This window comes from Mercenaria mercenaria, chromosome 16 (assembly GCF_021730395.1).
Source record: "Mercenaria mercenaria strain notata chromosome 16, MADL_Memer_1, whole genome shotgun sequence".
NCBI lineage: Eukaryota > Metazoa > Mollusca > Bivalvia > Venerida > Veneridae > Mercenaria > Mercenaria mercenaria.
In genome coordinates, this window is record NC_069376.1 from 20,034,839 (window position 1) to 20,050,627 (window position 15,789).

At 34.9% G+C, this 15,789-nt stretch overlaps 2 protein-coding genes across 4 annotated transcripts in view; one reads left to right on the forward strand and one right to left on the reverse strand.

The window, feature by feature from the left end:
- Positions 1–15,379, forward strand: part of LOC123539728 (endoplasmic reticulum-Golgi intermediate compartment protein 3-like) — a 36,183-nt gene extending 20,804 nt beyond the window's left edge. For 2 of the 3 annotated variants that reach the window (XM_053526317.1, XM_053526318.1), the window contains 4 exons: positions 2,080–2,144; positions 2,870–3,003; positions 4,092–4,147; positions 6,558–15,379. In XM_053526317.1, coding sequence (XP_053382292.1) covers positions 2,080–2,144; positions 2,870–3,003; positions 4,092–4,147; positions 6,558–6,637 — 335 coding nt within the window. In that variant the 3' untranslated portion in view covers positions 6,638–15,379. The remainder of the gene's footprint in view (positions 1–2,079; positions 2,145–2,869; positions 3,004–4,091; positions 4,148–6,557) is intronic. The other variant, XR_008367772.1, reaches the window with a different exon arrangement.
- LOC123540108 (lysophospholipid acyltransferase 2-like) overlaps positions 1–15,789 on the reverse strand; it is a 132,231-nt gene that overhangs the window by 65,249 nt on the left and 51,193 nt on the right. The window lies entirely within an intron of this gene.

Sequence of the window (15,789 nt, forward strand, 5' to 3'; positions counted from 1 at the left end):
AACTTTTTTACTGTTACCTTTTTTTTCATGTTTTATTATCATAAACTCTACCAGCAGTATGTAGAGAGGCTGATAACTTCTACATCTAGAGTGTACAAGTACCTGACAGTAACTGTGAGCTTTATAGCTTGAAACTAAAGTTCTTGCTACCATAATTGAACTGTTGCTATTTTGATATTCTGATGGTCTATATATCTATCTTCCAATACTGTCTAAGCCTTTACAGGGACATAGTCACATTTGTGCACGTCAAGCCACAAAGATTGTTAGTAGAAAATAAAAGAAGATCAGGCCAAAATAACAATGTAATAAAATATAATGGCCGTGTCCACTAATTCGGAAATTCAAAACAGCATATAACATCTCTGAATCTGAATTGTTTTAGCTAGGTTGTTTTATCCCATCTATTATTATCCCTAATATTACATCTGTATGAATTCGCTATAAACAAAGTTATAGTTGAATATTTGTAGATCTAGCTCTTAAATCTAAATTTCTGTCTTCAAACATTGATGAATATGGGCCCATGAATGATGGTGAATGATACTGTAGTACCTGTATGGCCTTCTTGTTTATTTCTCCCAATCTTTAAGCTATTTTATCCCAACTAATATGAGATATGACTGTCTTCAGCCTTTTTCAAAGATAAAAAGGCGACATAGAAATAATATGCTGTTTACTTCTCTTTGTCCATCCTTCAGTCACACTTTGTCACAGTGTCTGGTCAGTTACTCTGTTATCCATCAAAGGTTATTATTATAACTTGGTGAAATGTTCCCTAGAAGAAGAGGATGTGTCACAAGCAAGACCCAGGCTCATAACTGAAAGGTCATGGTCACACATTAATTCAAAGGTTAAGTCTGGACCATATGATAACTTTGTCATTTCTCAAAGGATTTTAATATAATTTGGTACAAATACTCCCCATCACATTGACCACTTTTTGGACACAAGACTCGGGTCTGTAGCTCAAAGTTCATTGTCATGATAAAAGTTCAAAGGTTAGCAGGGTTTGATTCTTGTCTAGTCATTAACTCTTTCATAAGAAAGGATTGGCAAAAATGTTCACCAGAACTATGAGGTGTCTTGTGAAAGTTCCAGGCCTTTAGCTCAAAGGTCAAGATTTCAGTTAGAAGTAAAATATTGACAGGGTCTTTTTAATGGTGTCTGGTCCATAAGGGATTTGGATCAAATGGCTCATAACAAGACATGATGCAGCTCACAAGACTCATACCTATAACTCTATGTTCCCTATATAGCGGGAGCAAGACCTGAAGGCCCATACCTCCAACGTCAAGGTCATACGTGGAGGTCAATAGTTTACAGGGACCATTTTGTATACAGTCCTTGACTCTGCCATCCATCAAGGTCTTTTTGTTTCACTATTTGTTGGTTGGTAAACTATTCGGTTTCCGATCAATAACTAAAGAACACTTGGTCTCACAATAGTCTATCTTCACATTCAGATGATTACCTGTCACTGTGGTCAGTAGATGACCCTTATTGTTCTGGAAGTTCAGTAGGTCAAAGCTCAAGGTCACAGGAGACTGAAAACGGATTCCACTCAATAAGTAAAGACAGCTTTGACCTATATAGGATGATTGCCTGTGGTTAATAGATGACCCCTTTTATTTTATGGGTCAGTAGGTCAAAAGTCAAGGTCACAGTGACCTTTTAACTGGAAAGCTTTGGACTGTACTCGATAAACTAGATGACCTTATTGTATAAGGGTCAGTAGTTCAAAGGTCAAGGTCACAGTGATCTTGAGACAGAAAGAGTTTTCTGTGAATAGCTGGAGAACCCGGCCTATAATTATCAAACTTCAATGGATGATTTTCTGTGAATCAGTTGGTCAAAGGACAAGGCCACACAGAGTGACACACAGATTTTGACCTACAAATCTTAAAAAGTCATGGAAATTTAATTGCTGTGATATATACAGCCACTTTACCAAAAGGAGAATATTTAAATTGTTTAACAGGATTCCAAGGCAGCATGTAATTTTCCCTTATCTTTGATATTTTGTCAAAAGTACTACAAATGTACATGTAAACTCTATTGTTGTTGTTGTTTTTTCAGCTCAGATGATGTTCCAATACTTTATCAAGATTGTACCAACAACATATACCAGTGTTGATGGCATGGTAAGATATGCAGTATATACATGTTTATCACTTACATTTATTATCATGTTAAAGTTAAAGGTCACCAGTCCTGACTATCAAGTTTTGAAAACTGCAAACCTGAATTTTCATTAATTTTCTGGTGCGATGTTTTAGTATAATTAACGCTTAAAGTTTATTTTTATAGAATTTTTCTGAAGAAGGTTTTTGTTATAAATGACCTTGACCAATATATGATTTTCACCTTTAAAGTTTAAACCCTAAAAAAAACAAATCTTTGGTCATACACCCAGGGGCAGGATTTTTGCATTTTAAAAATGTAGCTCCTTGCAAAACAATTTTCCAAGCAAAAATTGTGAAAAGGTTGTTCATATCTTAGTACCCTCATTTTGTGAATCAGACTGTATCCTCATTTCTATATCCTACTTTTGTATCAGACTATATCCTGATTTTGTGTATCAGACTGTATCCTCATTTTGTGTATCAGACTAAATCCTCATTATGTGTATCGGACTGTATCCTCGCTTTGTGTATCAGACTGTATCCTCATTTTGTGTATCAGACTGTGTCCTCATTTTGTGTATCAGACTGTATCCTCATTTTGTGTATCACACTGTATCCTGATTTTGTGTATCACACTGTATCCTCATTTTGTGTATCAGACTGTACCCTCATTTTAAAAACTGAGCTGTATCCTTATATTGTGTTCCAGGCTATCCTGACTGTATTTATGTTTTATTTTTCAGACTGTTGCTACAAATCAGTTTTCTGCTACAAAACATTCCAAGGTGATCGGTATACTTGGTGACTCAGGTTTGCCAGGAATGTTTGTTACATATGAACTATCACCAATGATGGTTAAATATACAGAGAAAAGAAGGTATCTAGCTTTATAAACACTTGTTACTACGGGGTCACATGTTTGATCCTCAAGACAAAATTTCTTTGGCAGAGAACAAGGAAGAACTGTTAAGAAATTCATGAACACACTGTATGTGACCTGACCATCCTCCAATCTAAAACATCTGAAGAAAATGGTTGTAAGTAACAAGAAAATGCAGAGTTAAATACAGTGTTGGTATCATTAACAAATACGAAATCACCATCAGCCTTAAAAGTATTACATATATATATATGTTATACTTGTAAGCAATTCATTTTTAGCTCGACTTTGCGAAGAAAAAGTAGAGCTATTGCACTCGCCCCGGCGTCGGCGTCGCTGTTGGTTAAAGTTTTTGATAAAGTCAGATATCTCTGTTACTATCAAAGCTATTGACTTGAAACTTAAAATAGGTGTTTACTATCAAAGTCTACACCAGGAGAAACAATCCCCATAACTCTGTTTGTATTTTGACAGAGTTATGCCCCTTTTTAATTAGAATATTTTGGTTAAAGTTTTATAAAGTTTTTACTGGCAAAGTTCAAATTCAGAGTCAAGCACTGAGAAATGTTGAGCATGCTGTCTTACAGACAGCTCTTGTTAATTCAGATTTCAGAAATACCATCTATGTTTGCTTTCAAGATCATGATCTACCATGGAAGTTCATGGTGATAAAACCATGGACAGATATGCTTTGGTAATTGTCACTGTCACTGCAGTCAAAGACCATTGACCAAGCAGTAAGACCATGGTAAAAACTGACCATGCTTTTCAAACTAGTTTGGTCAACCATGGTAGTGGGGATATTTAGCTGAATATGACTTTAATATTACTTAGAAACTATGCTTAAAACACATTACAGGAGTATTCATTTCTGATGTTTGATAAGTCAGTTGGTAAAAGTACTTCAGATGCCTGTGCCAGATACTGGCGTGCTTACTTTAAAACTTAAAAAAAGTTACATTTTATCATGCGGTTTTGAAATGCACACTAAATGCACAATTTTAGATAATGTTCAGGATTGTTTAATTTATAAATATGTTTCATTAGAAACACCAGTTTTAATTAATTCTAATTTTTATTTGCAGATCTTTCATGCATTTTCTCACAGGGGTGTGTGCAATTATAGGGGGAATATTTACAGGTATGATTTTGCTGTATTTGCAGGACTTTATACTTATCTAAAGGATATTAATTCTGAAGAAAGATTTTAGCTTATTTGAACCACTCTCAGTTCTGTTTTCTGGGGAAATTACTTGTGTCATATGAGGAACTGGGCTATTACTGCACTTGGGATTGAACCTGTGACCTCTGGGTTGAGCAGCTTCACCTCAAGTGTCTGACTAGCCACATACTTCTTGAGGGTTTTATGTATCATTTTCATTCATATTGTTCAAATATCATGCACATTTTTATACCAACCTTCCAGGACAAAAGTGTTGTTCTGCTAATATTGTTCTGTCTGTCCATGATTGATCAATAGACCTCTTGGTTTCACATCAATAACTGGAGAATGCATGAAACTTCATAGAATGGTTTCCTGTAATCAGTAGATGACTCCTGTCATTTATGGGTCAGTTGGTCAAAGTATTCTAATTGCTTTGGGCTGAAAGCAGTTTCAAATCAATAACTGAAACTTACATACCCGGTTTCCTGTGACAGGCTGCCTTGATGGAGTAGGTATATACTTTGAATGTGGACCCAGAAGACCCTGATGATTTATTTTTAGCTCACCAGAGCCAAAGGCTCAGGATGAGCTATTCTGATCAGTCACCGTCCGGCATCTGTTGTCCGTAAACTTTTACTTTAAACGACATCTCCTCATAAACCGCTAGGCCAATTTCATCCAAACTTCACAGGAATGTTCCTTTGGTGAAGCTCTACAAAAATTATTCAAAGAATTGAATTCCATGCAGAACTCTGGTTGCCATGGCAACAGAAAGGAAAAACTTTAAAAATCTTCTTCTCAAAAACCAGAAGCTCTAGAGCTTAGATATTTGGTGTGAAGCATTGCCTATTGGACCTCTTCCAATTTTGTTCAAATCATGACCCCGGGGTCAAAATTGACCCTGCCCCAGGGGTCACTTGATTTTACATAGGAAAATCTTAAAAAATCTTCTTCTCAAAAACCAGAAGCCCTAGAGCTTAGATATTTGACATGTAGCATTGCCTAGAGGACCTCTACTAAAGTTGTTCAAATCATGACCCCGGGGTCAAAATTGACCCCGCCCCAGGGGTCACTTGATTTTACATAGGAAAATCTTTAAAAAAATTCTAAAAATAAACCAGAAGGCCTAGAGCTTAGATATTTGACATGTAGCATTGCCTAGTGGACCTCTACAAAATTTATTTAAATCATGACCCCCGGGTCAAAACTGACCCCGCCCCAAGGGTCACTTGATTTTACATAGGAAAATCTTCAAAAATTTTCTAAAAATAAACCAGAAGGCCTAGAGCTTAGATATTTCATGTGTAGCATTGCCTAGTGGACCTCTACAAAATTTGTTCAAATCATGACCCCGTCCCAGAGGCCACTTGATTTTACATAGGAAAATATTCAAAATTTTTCTAAAAATAAACCAGAAGACCTAGATCTTAGATATCTGACGTGTAGCATTGCCCAGTAGACTTCTACAAAATTTGTTCAAATCATGACCTCCGGGTTCAAATTGACCGCGCCCCATGGGGTTCCTTGATTGTACATAGAAAAATCTTCAAAATTATCTAAAAATAAATCAGAAGGCCTAGAGCTTAGATATTTGACATGTAGCATTGCCTAATGGACCTCTACAAAAGTTGTTCAAATCTTGACACCCCAGGGTCAAATTGACCCAGCCCCAGGGGTTACTTGATTGTATATAGGGAAATCTTCATAAATTTGCTAAAAATAAACCAGAAGGCCTAGATCTTAGATATTTGATATGTTACATTGCCTAGTAGACTTCTACAAACTTTGTTCCATTCATGACCCCCAGGGTAAACTTGGCCCCGCCCCAGGGGTTACTTGATTGTACATCAGAAAATCTTCCAAAAAATTTCTAAAAATCATCAGTTTGACATTTGAAACATGTAGCTCATATTACTCTGGTGAGCGATCCAGGGTCATCGTGACCCTCTTTATCATTTTTTGTGTCTTTGTCGTCCTTATCAAATTTTCTAGTTGTAAAGGTACTCAATCATAGTTAACAAGGTTGAATGAAAATATTGCCTCTACTTGGAAATCATTGTGATTTATAGGAGATTAATTTTCATATAGATTTTGTACTTCCCTCACAATATGTGTCATTTAAATCCAGTGATCAAGTAAAATTTCCATTGTCTTCCCTTTAAAATTCAAAATCTGGTAGTTCATGTTAACATAAAATAGGTGGTTTGGCTAAAACCTAGGGGTGAATTTGTACTTCAGGGAATAATTTGAGTAAAATTATCTGCCATTAAGTTTTTGCTAGCATCCTCTAACAATAAAATATAACTTATGTCTTCAAAAATTTATTTGTACTATCATTAAGTGCTATGAATATGTCAGTTTAACTTGGAGTGATTTTATTTTTCAGTTGCTGGGCTAATAGATTCCATGATATACCATTCAGCGCGAGCATTACAGAAGAAAATAGAATTAGGAAAAGCAACCTGATAGGACATTACAAGATTATAGCCATATTGAACTGTTATTTATCTAGGTCATGTTACAAAATCAATTTAAAATGGAGTTTCCTTGCCTTAATACATGCAGGGCCTACTGTTGATTGGGTAAATTTTGCTTACTTTTATTTAGCAATTTGATAGACAACATCTGAGTTGTTCAGAATTATGGATTCACAGTTGTTATTTGTATGGAGTGGGGAGAGAGGGGGGTTATATTTGTGTGTCACTCTGTTCTCAAGTATTAGTGGAAATAAAACATAGCAAAAAATACCCAGTCCACAGGAATAAGGTACTGTGAAATTTAGTCAGTTATGAAGAATACAGCGTGAATGTTTTGTTATATATATGACAGGATAGTATTTGACGATTGTACACAAAGTAAACACCTATGGTGTGCCTTCAGTGGTTATTAGCATGACTAGATCTATATTTTCACGATGGTAATATCCAGGATGGAATGCTAGTAACCACATAAGGTGCGTCATTGCTGTTTTTTTTTATACACAAATGCAATAACAAGTACTCAAAAATTTAAGTTGTTTAATCATATGAAATGTTGATGTTTCACAAACAATAGATTAAAGTTTACTGCTGTACTGCCAAAGTAGTGATAGAAAGTAACAGGTCAGGTTTTTGAATATCTAACCATTCACCAAAATCATTGTTGGAGTGAAAGTCTGAAACCATTGTAGCTATACATTGTTAAGAGGCTGAGTTCTCAATAAATGTTCAGTAAATCTCTATTTAAACCATTAAACGACTACTTTAAATATATTATTATAGGATGTATTAATAAAGTGTCTTGCTATACAATGTATGTAAATGTTGATGGTTTTGAAAAATATTATGTTTTATTATGATGAGTAAATGTTAAAATTTTATTAAAATTGTAATGTTAAAATGTTTGTATACCACAAACATGAAATACATAATTAAGAATTATAGTATGTTTGTGTCTGTTAAAACAATCTTTTGGTAGAATGATGTCACATTAACATGCGTTGACGTCAAAGTTTTTGTTGCGGCCAAGAAAGAGCGCTTCTGTATTTTATCTACTGTTTTAGATTAAGGGCATATTAGAATTGAAATAATTTATAGCACAACTGTGTTTAAGGTATTAGGCCCATAATAGAGTACCTCCTTTTTGAAGAGTATTCAGTTCCTACTATAAACCTACTTTGACAGCAATTTTCAGGGGGGCGTAGGTTCAAGCCCTACTGGGACCCAAATTTTTTTTTCTTATTTTCCTTTTTTTCTAGTAAGTTTTTACTTCTTTCAAGACTTGTTATTGATTTATTGTACAAAAGAGGAAAAAAATAATTTGATATGCGATTTCTTGCTGTTCAAAGTGAATTTACCTCTAAAACAGAAGGGGTAGAGTTAGATATCTTTAAAAATACTGAGTTACATGCGGTAAAAGTTCTCTATTTTGCTTTCATTCTTTAGATTACATATTGTGGAAGAAATGTAGGTAGGTTTTACTTCTGCCCCAAGGTTATTTTTGAATGAAGTGAGCAAAATTCAAAACAGACCCGCAGGATTCGATCATAATTTTTCAATATTGGAGTTTGAATTCTGTCTGATTAAATCCGTTTACTCGAGGCACCCTAGAAAAAATGATATTGACAGTTTTTAGCTCACCTGTAACAAAGTGACAAGGTGAGCTATTGTGATCGCGCGGCGTCCGTCGTCCGTCCGTCCGTGCGTGCGTGCGTCCGTAAACTTTTGCTTGTGACCACTCTAGAGGTCACATTTTTCATGGGATCTTTATGAAAGTTGGTCAGAATGTTCACCTTGATGATATCTAGGTCAAGTTCGAAACTGGGTCACGTGCCATCAAAAACTAGGTCAGTAGGTCTAAAAATAGAAAAACCTTTTGACCTCTCTAGAAGCCATATATTTCACAAGATCTTCATGAAAATTGGTCAGAATGTTCAGCTTGATGATATCTAGGTCAGGTTCGAAACTGGGTCACGTGGGGTCAAAAACTAGGTCAGTAGGTCTAAAAATAGAAAAACCTTGTGACCTCTCTAGAGGCCATATTTATCATGAGATCTTCATGAATATTGGTCAGAATGTTCACCTTGATGATATCTAGGTCAAGTTCGAAACTGGGTCACGTGGGGTCAAAAACTAGGTTATTAGGTCTAAAAATAGAAAAAGCTTGTGACCTCTCTAGAGGCCATATTTCTCAATGGATCTTCATGAAAATTGGTCAGAATGTTCAGCTTGATGATATCTAGGTCAAGTTCGAAACTGGGTCACGTGCCATCAAAAACTAGGTCAGTAGATCTAAAAATAGAAAAACCTTGTGACCTCTCTAGAGGCCATATTTTTCATGAGATCCTCATGAATATTGGTCAGAATGTTCACCTTGATGATATCTAGGTCAAATTCGATACTGGGTCATGTGGGATCAAAAACTAGGTCAGTAGGTCTAAAAATAGAAAAACCTTGTGACCTCTCTAGAGGCCATATTTCTCAATGGATCTTCATGAAAATTGGTTAGAATGTTCACCTTGATGATATCTAGGTCAAGTTCGAAACTGGGTCACGTGCGGTCAAAAACTAGGTCAGTAGGTCTAAAAATAGAAAAACCTTGTGACCTCTCTAGAGGCCATATTTTTCAATGGATCTTCATGAAAATTGGTCAGAATGTTTACCTTGATGATATCTAGATCAAATTCGAAACTGGGTCACGTGGGGTTAAAAACTAGGTCAGTAGATCTAAAAATAGAAAAACCTTGTGACCTCTCTAGAGGCCATATTTTTCATGAGATCTTCATGAATATTGGTCAGAATGTTCACCTTGATGATATCTAGGTCAAATTCGATACTGGGTCATGTGGGATCAAAAACTAGGTCAGTAGGTCTAAAAATAGAAAAACCTTGTGACCTCTCTAGAGGCCATATTTCTCAATGGATCTTCATGAAAATTGGTTAGAATGTTCACCTTGATGATATCTAGGTCAAGTTCGAAACTGGGTCATGTGCGGTCAAAAACTAGGTCAGTAGGTCAAAAAATAGAAAAAACTTGTGACCTCTCTAGAGGCCATATTTTTCAATGGATCTTCATGAAAATTGGTCAGAATGTTTACCTTGATGATATCTAGATCAAATTCGAAACTGGGTCACGTGGGGTTAAAAACTAGGTCAGTAGATCTAAAAATAGAAAAACCTTGTGACCTCTCTAGAGGCCATATTTTTCATGAGATCTTCATGAATATTGGTCAGAATGTTCACCTTGATGATATCTAGGTCAGGTTCGAAACTGGGTCACGTGGGGTCAAAAACTAGGTCAGTAGGTCTAAAAATAGAAAAACCTTGTGACCTCTCTAGAGGCCATATTTCTCAATGGATCTTCATGAAAATTGGTGAGAATGTTCAGCTTGATGATATCTAGGTCAGGTTCGTAACTGGGTCATGTGCGGTCAAAAACTAGGTCAGTAGGTCGAAAAATAGAAAAACGTTGTGACCTCTCTAGAGGCCATATTTTTCACGAGATCTTCATGAAAATTGGTGAGAATGTTCACCTTGATGATATCTAGGTCAAATTTAAAAGTGGGTCACGTGCCTTCAAAAACTAGGTCATTAGGTCAAATAATAGAAAAACCTTGTGACCTCTCTAGAGGCCATATTTATCAATGGATCTTCATGAAAATTGGTCAGAATTTTTTATCTTGATGATATCTAGGTCACATGTGCTCAAAAACTAGGTCACTATGTCAAATAATAGAAATAACGACGTCATACTCAGTTCAACACTGGGTCATGTGGGGATAGGTGAGCGATTCAGGACCATCATGGTCCTCTTGTTATTTTAAGTGTTATGATTGTTTACCAATAGTTTGATGTTTCTTTCATAAAAAATAATGGAATAATGAATTCTCTGAAAACGTTTTAGATAAAGGCCACCACTTTGAAATTTGTCTCATCTTGAGCTTTAGGAAATACCATAAATTACACAAAATTTATAAAAAACGGCACGGTAAAAGTTTTTAAAAATTTGCATATAAGTGCGAAGCACGGTCAACTGTAAGAATATACCAAGCAAATGCCATTTTTTAGCTCGACTATTCATAGAATAGTGAGCTATTGCACTCGCCCATGCGTCGGCGTCAGCGTGGGCGTCTGCGTCCCGATTTTGGTTAAGGTTTTGTATGTAAGCTGGTATCTCAGTAACCACTTGTGGGAATGGATTGAAACTTCACACACTTATTCACTGTGACAAACTGACTTACATTGCACAGGTTCCATAACTCTATTTTGCTTTTTTACAAAATTATGCCCCTTTTTCGACTTAGAAATTTTTGGTTAAGGTTTTGTATGTAAGCTGGTAACTCAGTAACCACTTGTGGGAATGGATTGAAACTTCACACACTTATTCACTGTGATGAACTGATCTACATTGCACAGGTTCCATAACTCTATTTTGCTTTTTTACAAAATTATGCCCCTTTTTCGACTTAGAAATTTTTGGTTAAGGTTTTGTATGTAAGCTGGTATCTCAGTAACCACTTGTGGGAATGGATTGAAACTTCACACACTTATTCACTGTGACAAACTGACTTACATTGCACAGGTTCCATAACTCTATTTTGCTTTTTTACAAAATTATGCCCCTTTTTCGACTTAGAAATTTTTGGTTAAGGTTTTGTATGTAAGCTGGTAACTCAGTAACCACTTGTGGGAATGGATTGAAACTTCACACACTTATTCACTGTGATGAACTGATCTACATTGCACAGGTTCCATAACTCTATTTTGCTTTTTTACAAAATTATGCCCCTTTTTCGACTTAGAAATTTTTGGTTAAGGTTTTGTATGTAAGCTGGTAACTCAGTAACCACTTGTGGGAATGGATTGAAACTTCACACACTTATTCACTGTGATGAACTGATCTACATTGCACAGGTTCCATAACTCTATTTTGCTTTTTTACAAAATTATGCCCCTTTTTCGACTTAGAAATTTTTGGTTAAGGTTTTGTATGTAAGCTGGTATCTCAGTACTTACTAACGGGAATGGATTGAAACTTCACATACTTGTTCACTATCATGATCTGATATGCACTAAGCAAGTCCCATAACTCTACTCTCTTTTTTTTCAAAATTATGCCCCTTTTTCGACTTAGCAGTTTTTGGTTAAATTTTTGTATGTAATCTGATATCTCAGTATCCACTAATTGGAATGGATTGAAACTTCACACACTTGTTCACTGTCATGATCTAACATGCACTGTGAAGGTCCCATAACTCTACTTGGCATTTTTACAAAATTATGCCCCTTTGACTTAGCAGTTTTTTGTTAAGTTTTTGTATGTAAGCTGGTATCTCAGTATCCACAAATTGGAAAGGATTGAAACTTCACACACTTGTTCACTGTCATGATATGACATGCAGTACAGAGGTTCAATACCTCTACTTTGCATTTTACAAAGTTATGCCCCTTTTTCAACTTTTGTATTCATTCAATTGACAAGGCTGTTGAATAGTCGAGCGTTGCTGTCCTCCGACAGCTCTTGTTAAACATTGCTATTAGGGGCCTAATACCTTAAACACTATTTATACGCTAGGGTGGTAATACATCGTACAAATAATTTCACTTGGGCTGCACCCTTGTGAAATTATCACACCAAACCGCCCATCATGCATTAATAGTGTTAAAGCACTCTTTTGCTCTAAATTATTTCTTAAATAATGTATAGAAAAAACGTATTTAACTTTATTTGTATACAAGAAAAGAGGGATAATTTCACGAGATTCTGAGTGTATTAATTGAAGTAAAACAGGAGTTTGCTATACTTATTTTGATTCTAATAGTAATATGCTTTTATCTAAAACAGAAGATGAAATATAGTAGTGCTCTTCCTTGGTCGCAACATAGTCATTGTCTGTAAACTTGACGTCATTTTTGTGTAAGTGGCTTTAACAGATACTAGTAGAATATATTAAATTTTTGTTAAGAAGCTATCCATTGTATATGATACATGCACTTGCTTGAAATATGTTGAAGTATATTACTTGAAATTTGTAAATATTGACTGAACTGAGACACTGTGATATTTTAGCATTTTCTAACCAGACATGGTAATACCCCCGAGTTGAGTGTAGGAAAAAAAATGTTTTTTTCATTTAGTTTAGTTCCTTTACGGTAGTAGGTAATGTTTTACTTGAATAGTTTATGAGATTTTCATATTTTTACATACGAAACATCGGGGCAACTCTAAAGTGTCACCAGAATGTTAATCAAATCAAAAGTCAATGCTGTATGTTACAGATATTTTGTTGTACGTAACTCAGACTTTTACATTGATAAAAGGGACCACGGAGCAACTCATTTATTTACATAATTTTTTTTCTCTTTATTGTAATTACAGTTTTATAATTATTATTTCTTATACCATTTATCACTTATCCCCCCGAGTATGTAGGTAAATGAAAAATATGAATGTATTTAGTTTACCAGCCATCATCAATAAACTTCAAACTGTATTTTTAATCTATGCAAACTGTGTAGTTACTGTATGTACATGTACTTTTTTGTATTTAAGAGTTATTGTTTAAGGTGGGAGTTTTAAGTTCTGTTTTAACCTCTTTTCTAACATGGCTTGATAAACACAGGAAGTAAAGCATTGTATATTATGCAGTAAACAATGGTTGACATGCGGACCAAAGAGAGAATAATAATATGTTGTCAAATTGCCACACAATGTACAGTTCATTACTGTATTATTCAGAGGCTTTTATATTTAGCAACCCTGGTTGACGTCCTAGTAAATTAGCTGATAAACCACACAAAAGCCTTTGTTATTTAATGATTAACACATTCAAATATCATGTAATATTTTATTGTCTGGTGAGATTTGTTTAACAACCAAAGGAAGCCGAGATGTTTCTTTAAAGCCAGTAAGTGTCACATGTGGAGGTCAAAGTATACAAGAATGAAAACTTTTTCTGAACCATATCTTCTTCATGCATGGAGGGTTTTTGATGTTACTTGGCACAATTGTACACCATCATGAGACGGAGTGTCATGCGCAGGCCCATCCTTTAGAATTACTTCCCTTTGTTGTTACTATAAATAACTTATATTGCAACTTTTTCATAACTAGTCGTAGGGAAAAATCAAGACCACTTTTCTGTAGTACAACATGCATATTACATCCAATGTTGAGGTGTATTTTGACCTATCTTTACCCAGTAAGGATTTTTATGTGGACTTGCAAAAATTTTTTGCAATATTTTTTTTTTTTTTTAGCTTCCCTTAGTTGTTTCTAAAAATAACCTATATTGTAACTTTTAAATAATTGACCATAGGAAAAAACCAAGACCACTTTTCTGTGGTACAACATAGATGTTACTTTCAAATCTTAGGTGTATTTTAAGGTATCTCTACTTGGTAAGGAGTTTTTTGTGGTCTTAGAAAAACAAAAGAATGACAGTAATTACTAAACAATCACAAAATTTAGATTCCATTTGCAAATACAGGTGCTATTTGCTGCAACGGGCGTATATTCTGACAGTCTTGCACTCTTGTTTCCAATGTTGATATTCATTTCTTGTGAACAACCTTTGTATCCAAAAAGGTGCAATCTGGTTATTATAAGAAACTAACTCAAAGGTATAACAAAGCCATAGTCTTGTAAAGCCACGTTAGAAGTCGAAGAAGTTAGCATATTTCATTGGGTATTCAGGAGTTAGTTGTGGCATACATTTTGCTAACCAAATGCACAAATTTTAATATTTTTGACTGATGTTAAGCATTATGATTTGAGAAATCCAGAAAGCAACATTATTTGTGTCATTTTGTAAATGAGTATTATTCTCATATGTATATTCTTTTTTTTTCTATTTAAAAACTTTTTCATTGGTGACAGCTTGCAGTGTACATACACAAAAACTCTGGGTCCATGTTCTTCAGCATTTCAAGCAAGAAAATTAAAGACTTAGGAATTGCTACTTTATATTTTTTAGATGAAATTTGGCTGAACTGTAGGAAGCTGCAGAATTGACATTGATGCAGTTTCATTGCAGTATTTACTAACTAAGTCAGCAGTGAGAGAATATAATATAAATTGAGCATTTTCAAGTCTTTAAGTTTCAGAAATATTGGCCCACTAGACTCAGTGAAATACATTCTCAATTTTTTTTAAAATTCAATTGATGGCCAAGTTTGCATCCATACGTTAATATAAGGTACAGAATCATGCATTTTTCTGAAACTTTACTTTTCATGTCGGTTTTATTTAGCAGTTTAAAAGCAGGGGTACAACAAACTTCCTTCTATACCGTTATTAGTGGAGGCCTGAAGTGCCCAACATTACAGATTGACAAACTATCCATTGAGGCCATTATTGAAACCACAATTTGTACAAAGAAATATGAATGGGTGTTTTGTTATATTGTATCGTTAACATGAAATGAATTGTGGGCCTCAGAAGTTTTTATTGTCTACAAACCTTAAAGTTTTCTTTTACGTCCAGACATCAGGAAATCTTGTAGAATTACTACACTAGCTTTATAGCTTTAAGTCAGTTTTGCCAGAAAAAATAGAACAGTCACACATTAACCTTGTCAAAACTATAAACCTGGAACTGCTGCATTTACTTCTTTTTTAAAGTTTTTTTTTCTTCTGAAATTTGATTGCTTCAATATTGTTGTAAACAGTCATGTGTTTGCTTTAAAACATTTTTTGTTAAGAAAATAAATATAGGAATATATAAAGCAGGTGTCAGTCTCATCTTCTCTCCATAAATGGTCTGCATACAACTGAAGCTCGGAAAACGTACTATATACTGGACATATTTAATTCCATACTCTTGTTCACTTCTGTACAGGTCTGCCAAGCCATGTAGTCTCAACACTACATCTTGATTTTCTTTTAACAGTTGTTGCCAGAGTTGTGCCTCTATTATCAGTTATGACTGCATTACATGTACTACCAGTAAATGTGGACTGATGCATAAACAGATATTATGTCATTTTAAATGTGGTCAGTTTAAAGAAAAAGCCGAAACTTGCCTCCAAACTCCACTTAAAAGAACCACTACTTAGTGTTGATATATTTCTGATTCTTTAGGAACATAAGAGTACACTCATGGTTTTTACTAAGATAGATTTAAGCTTAAGCTGGTGCTAG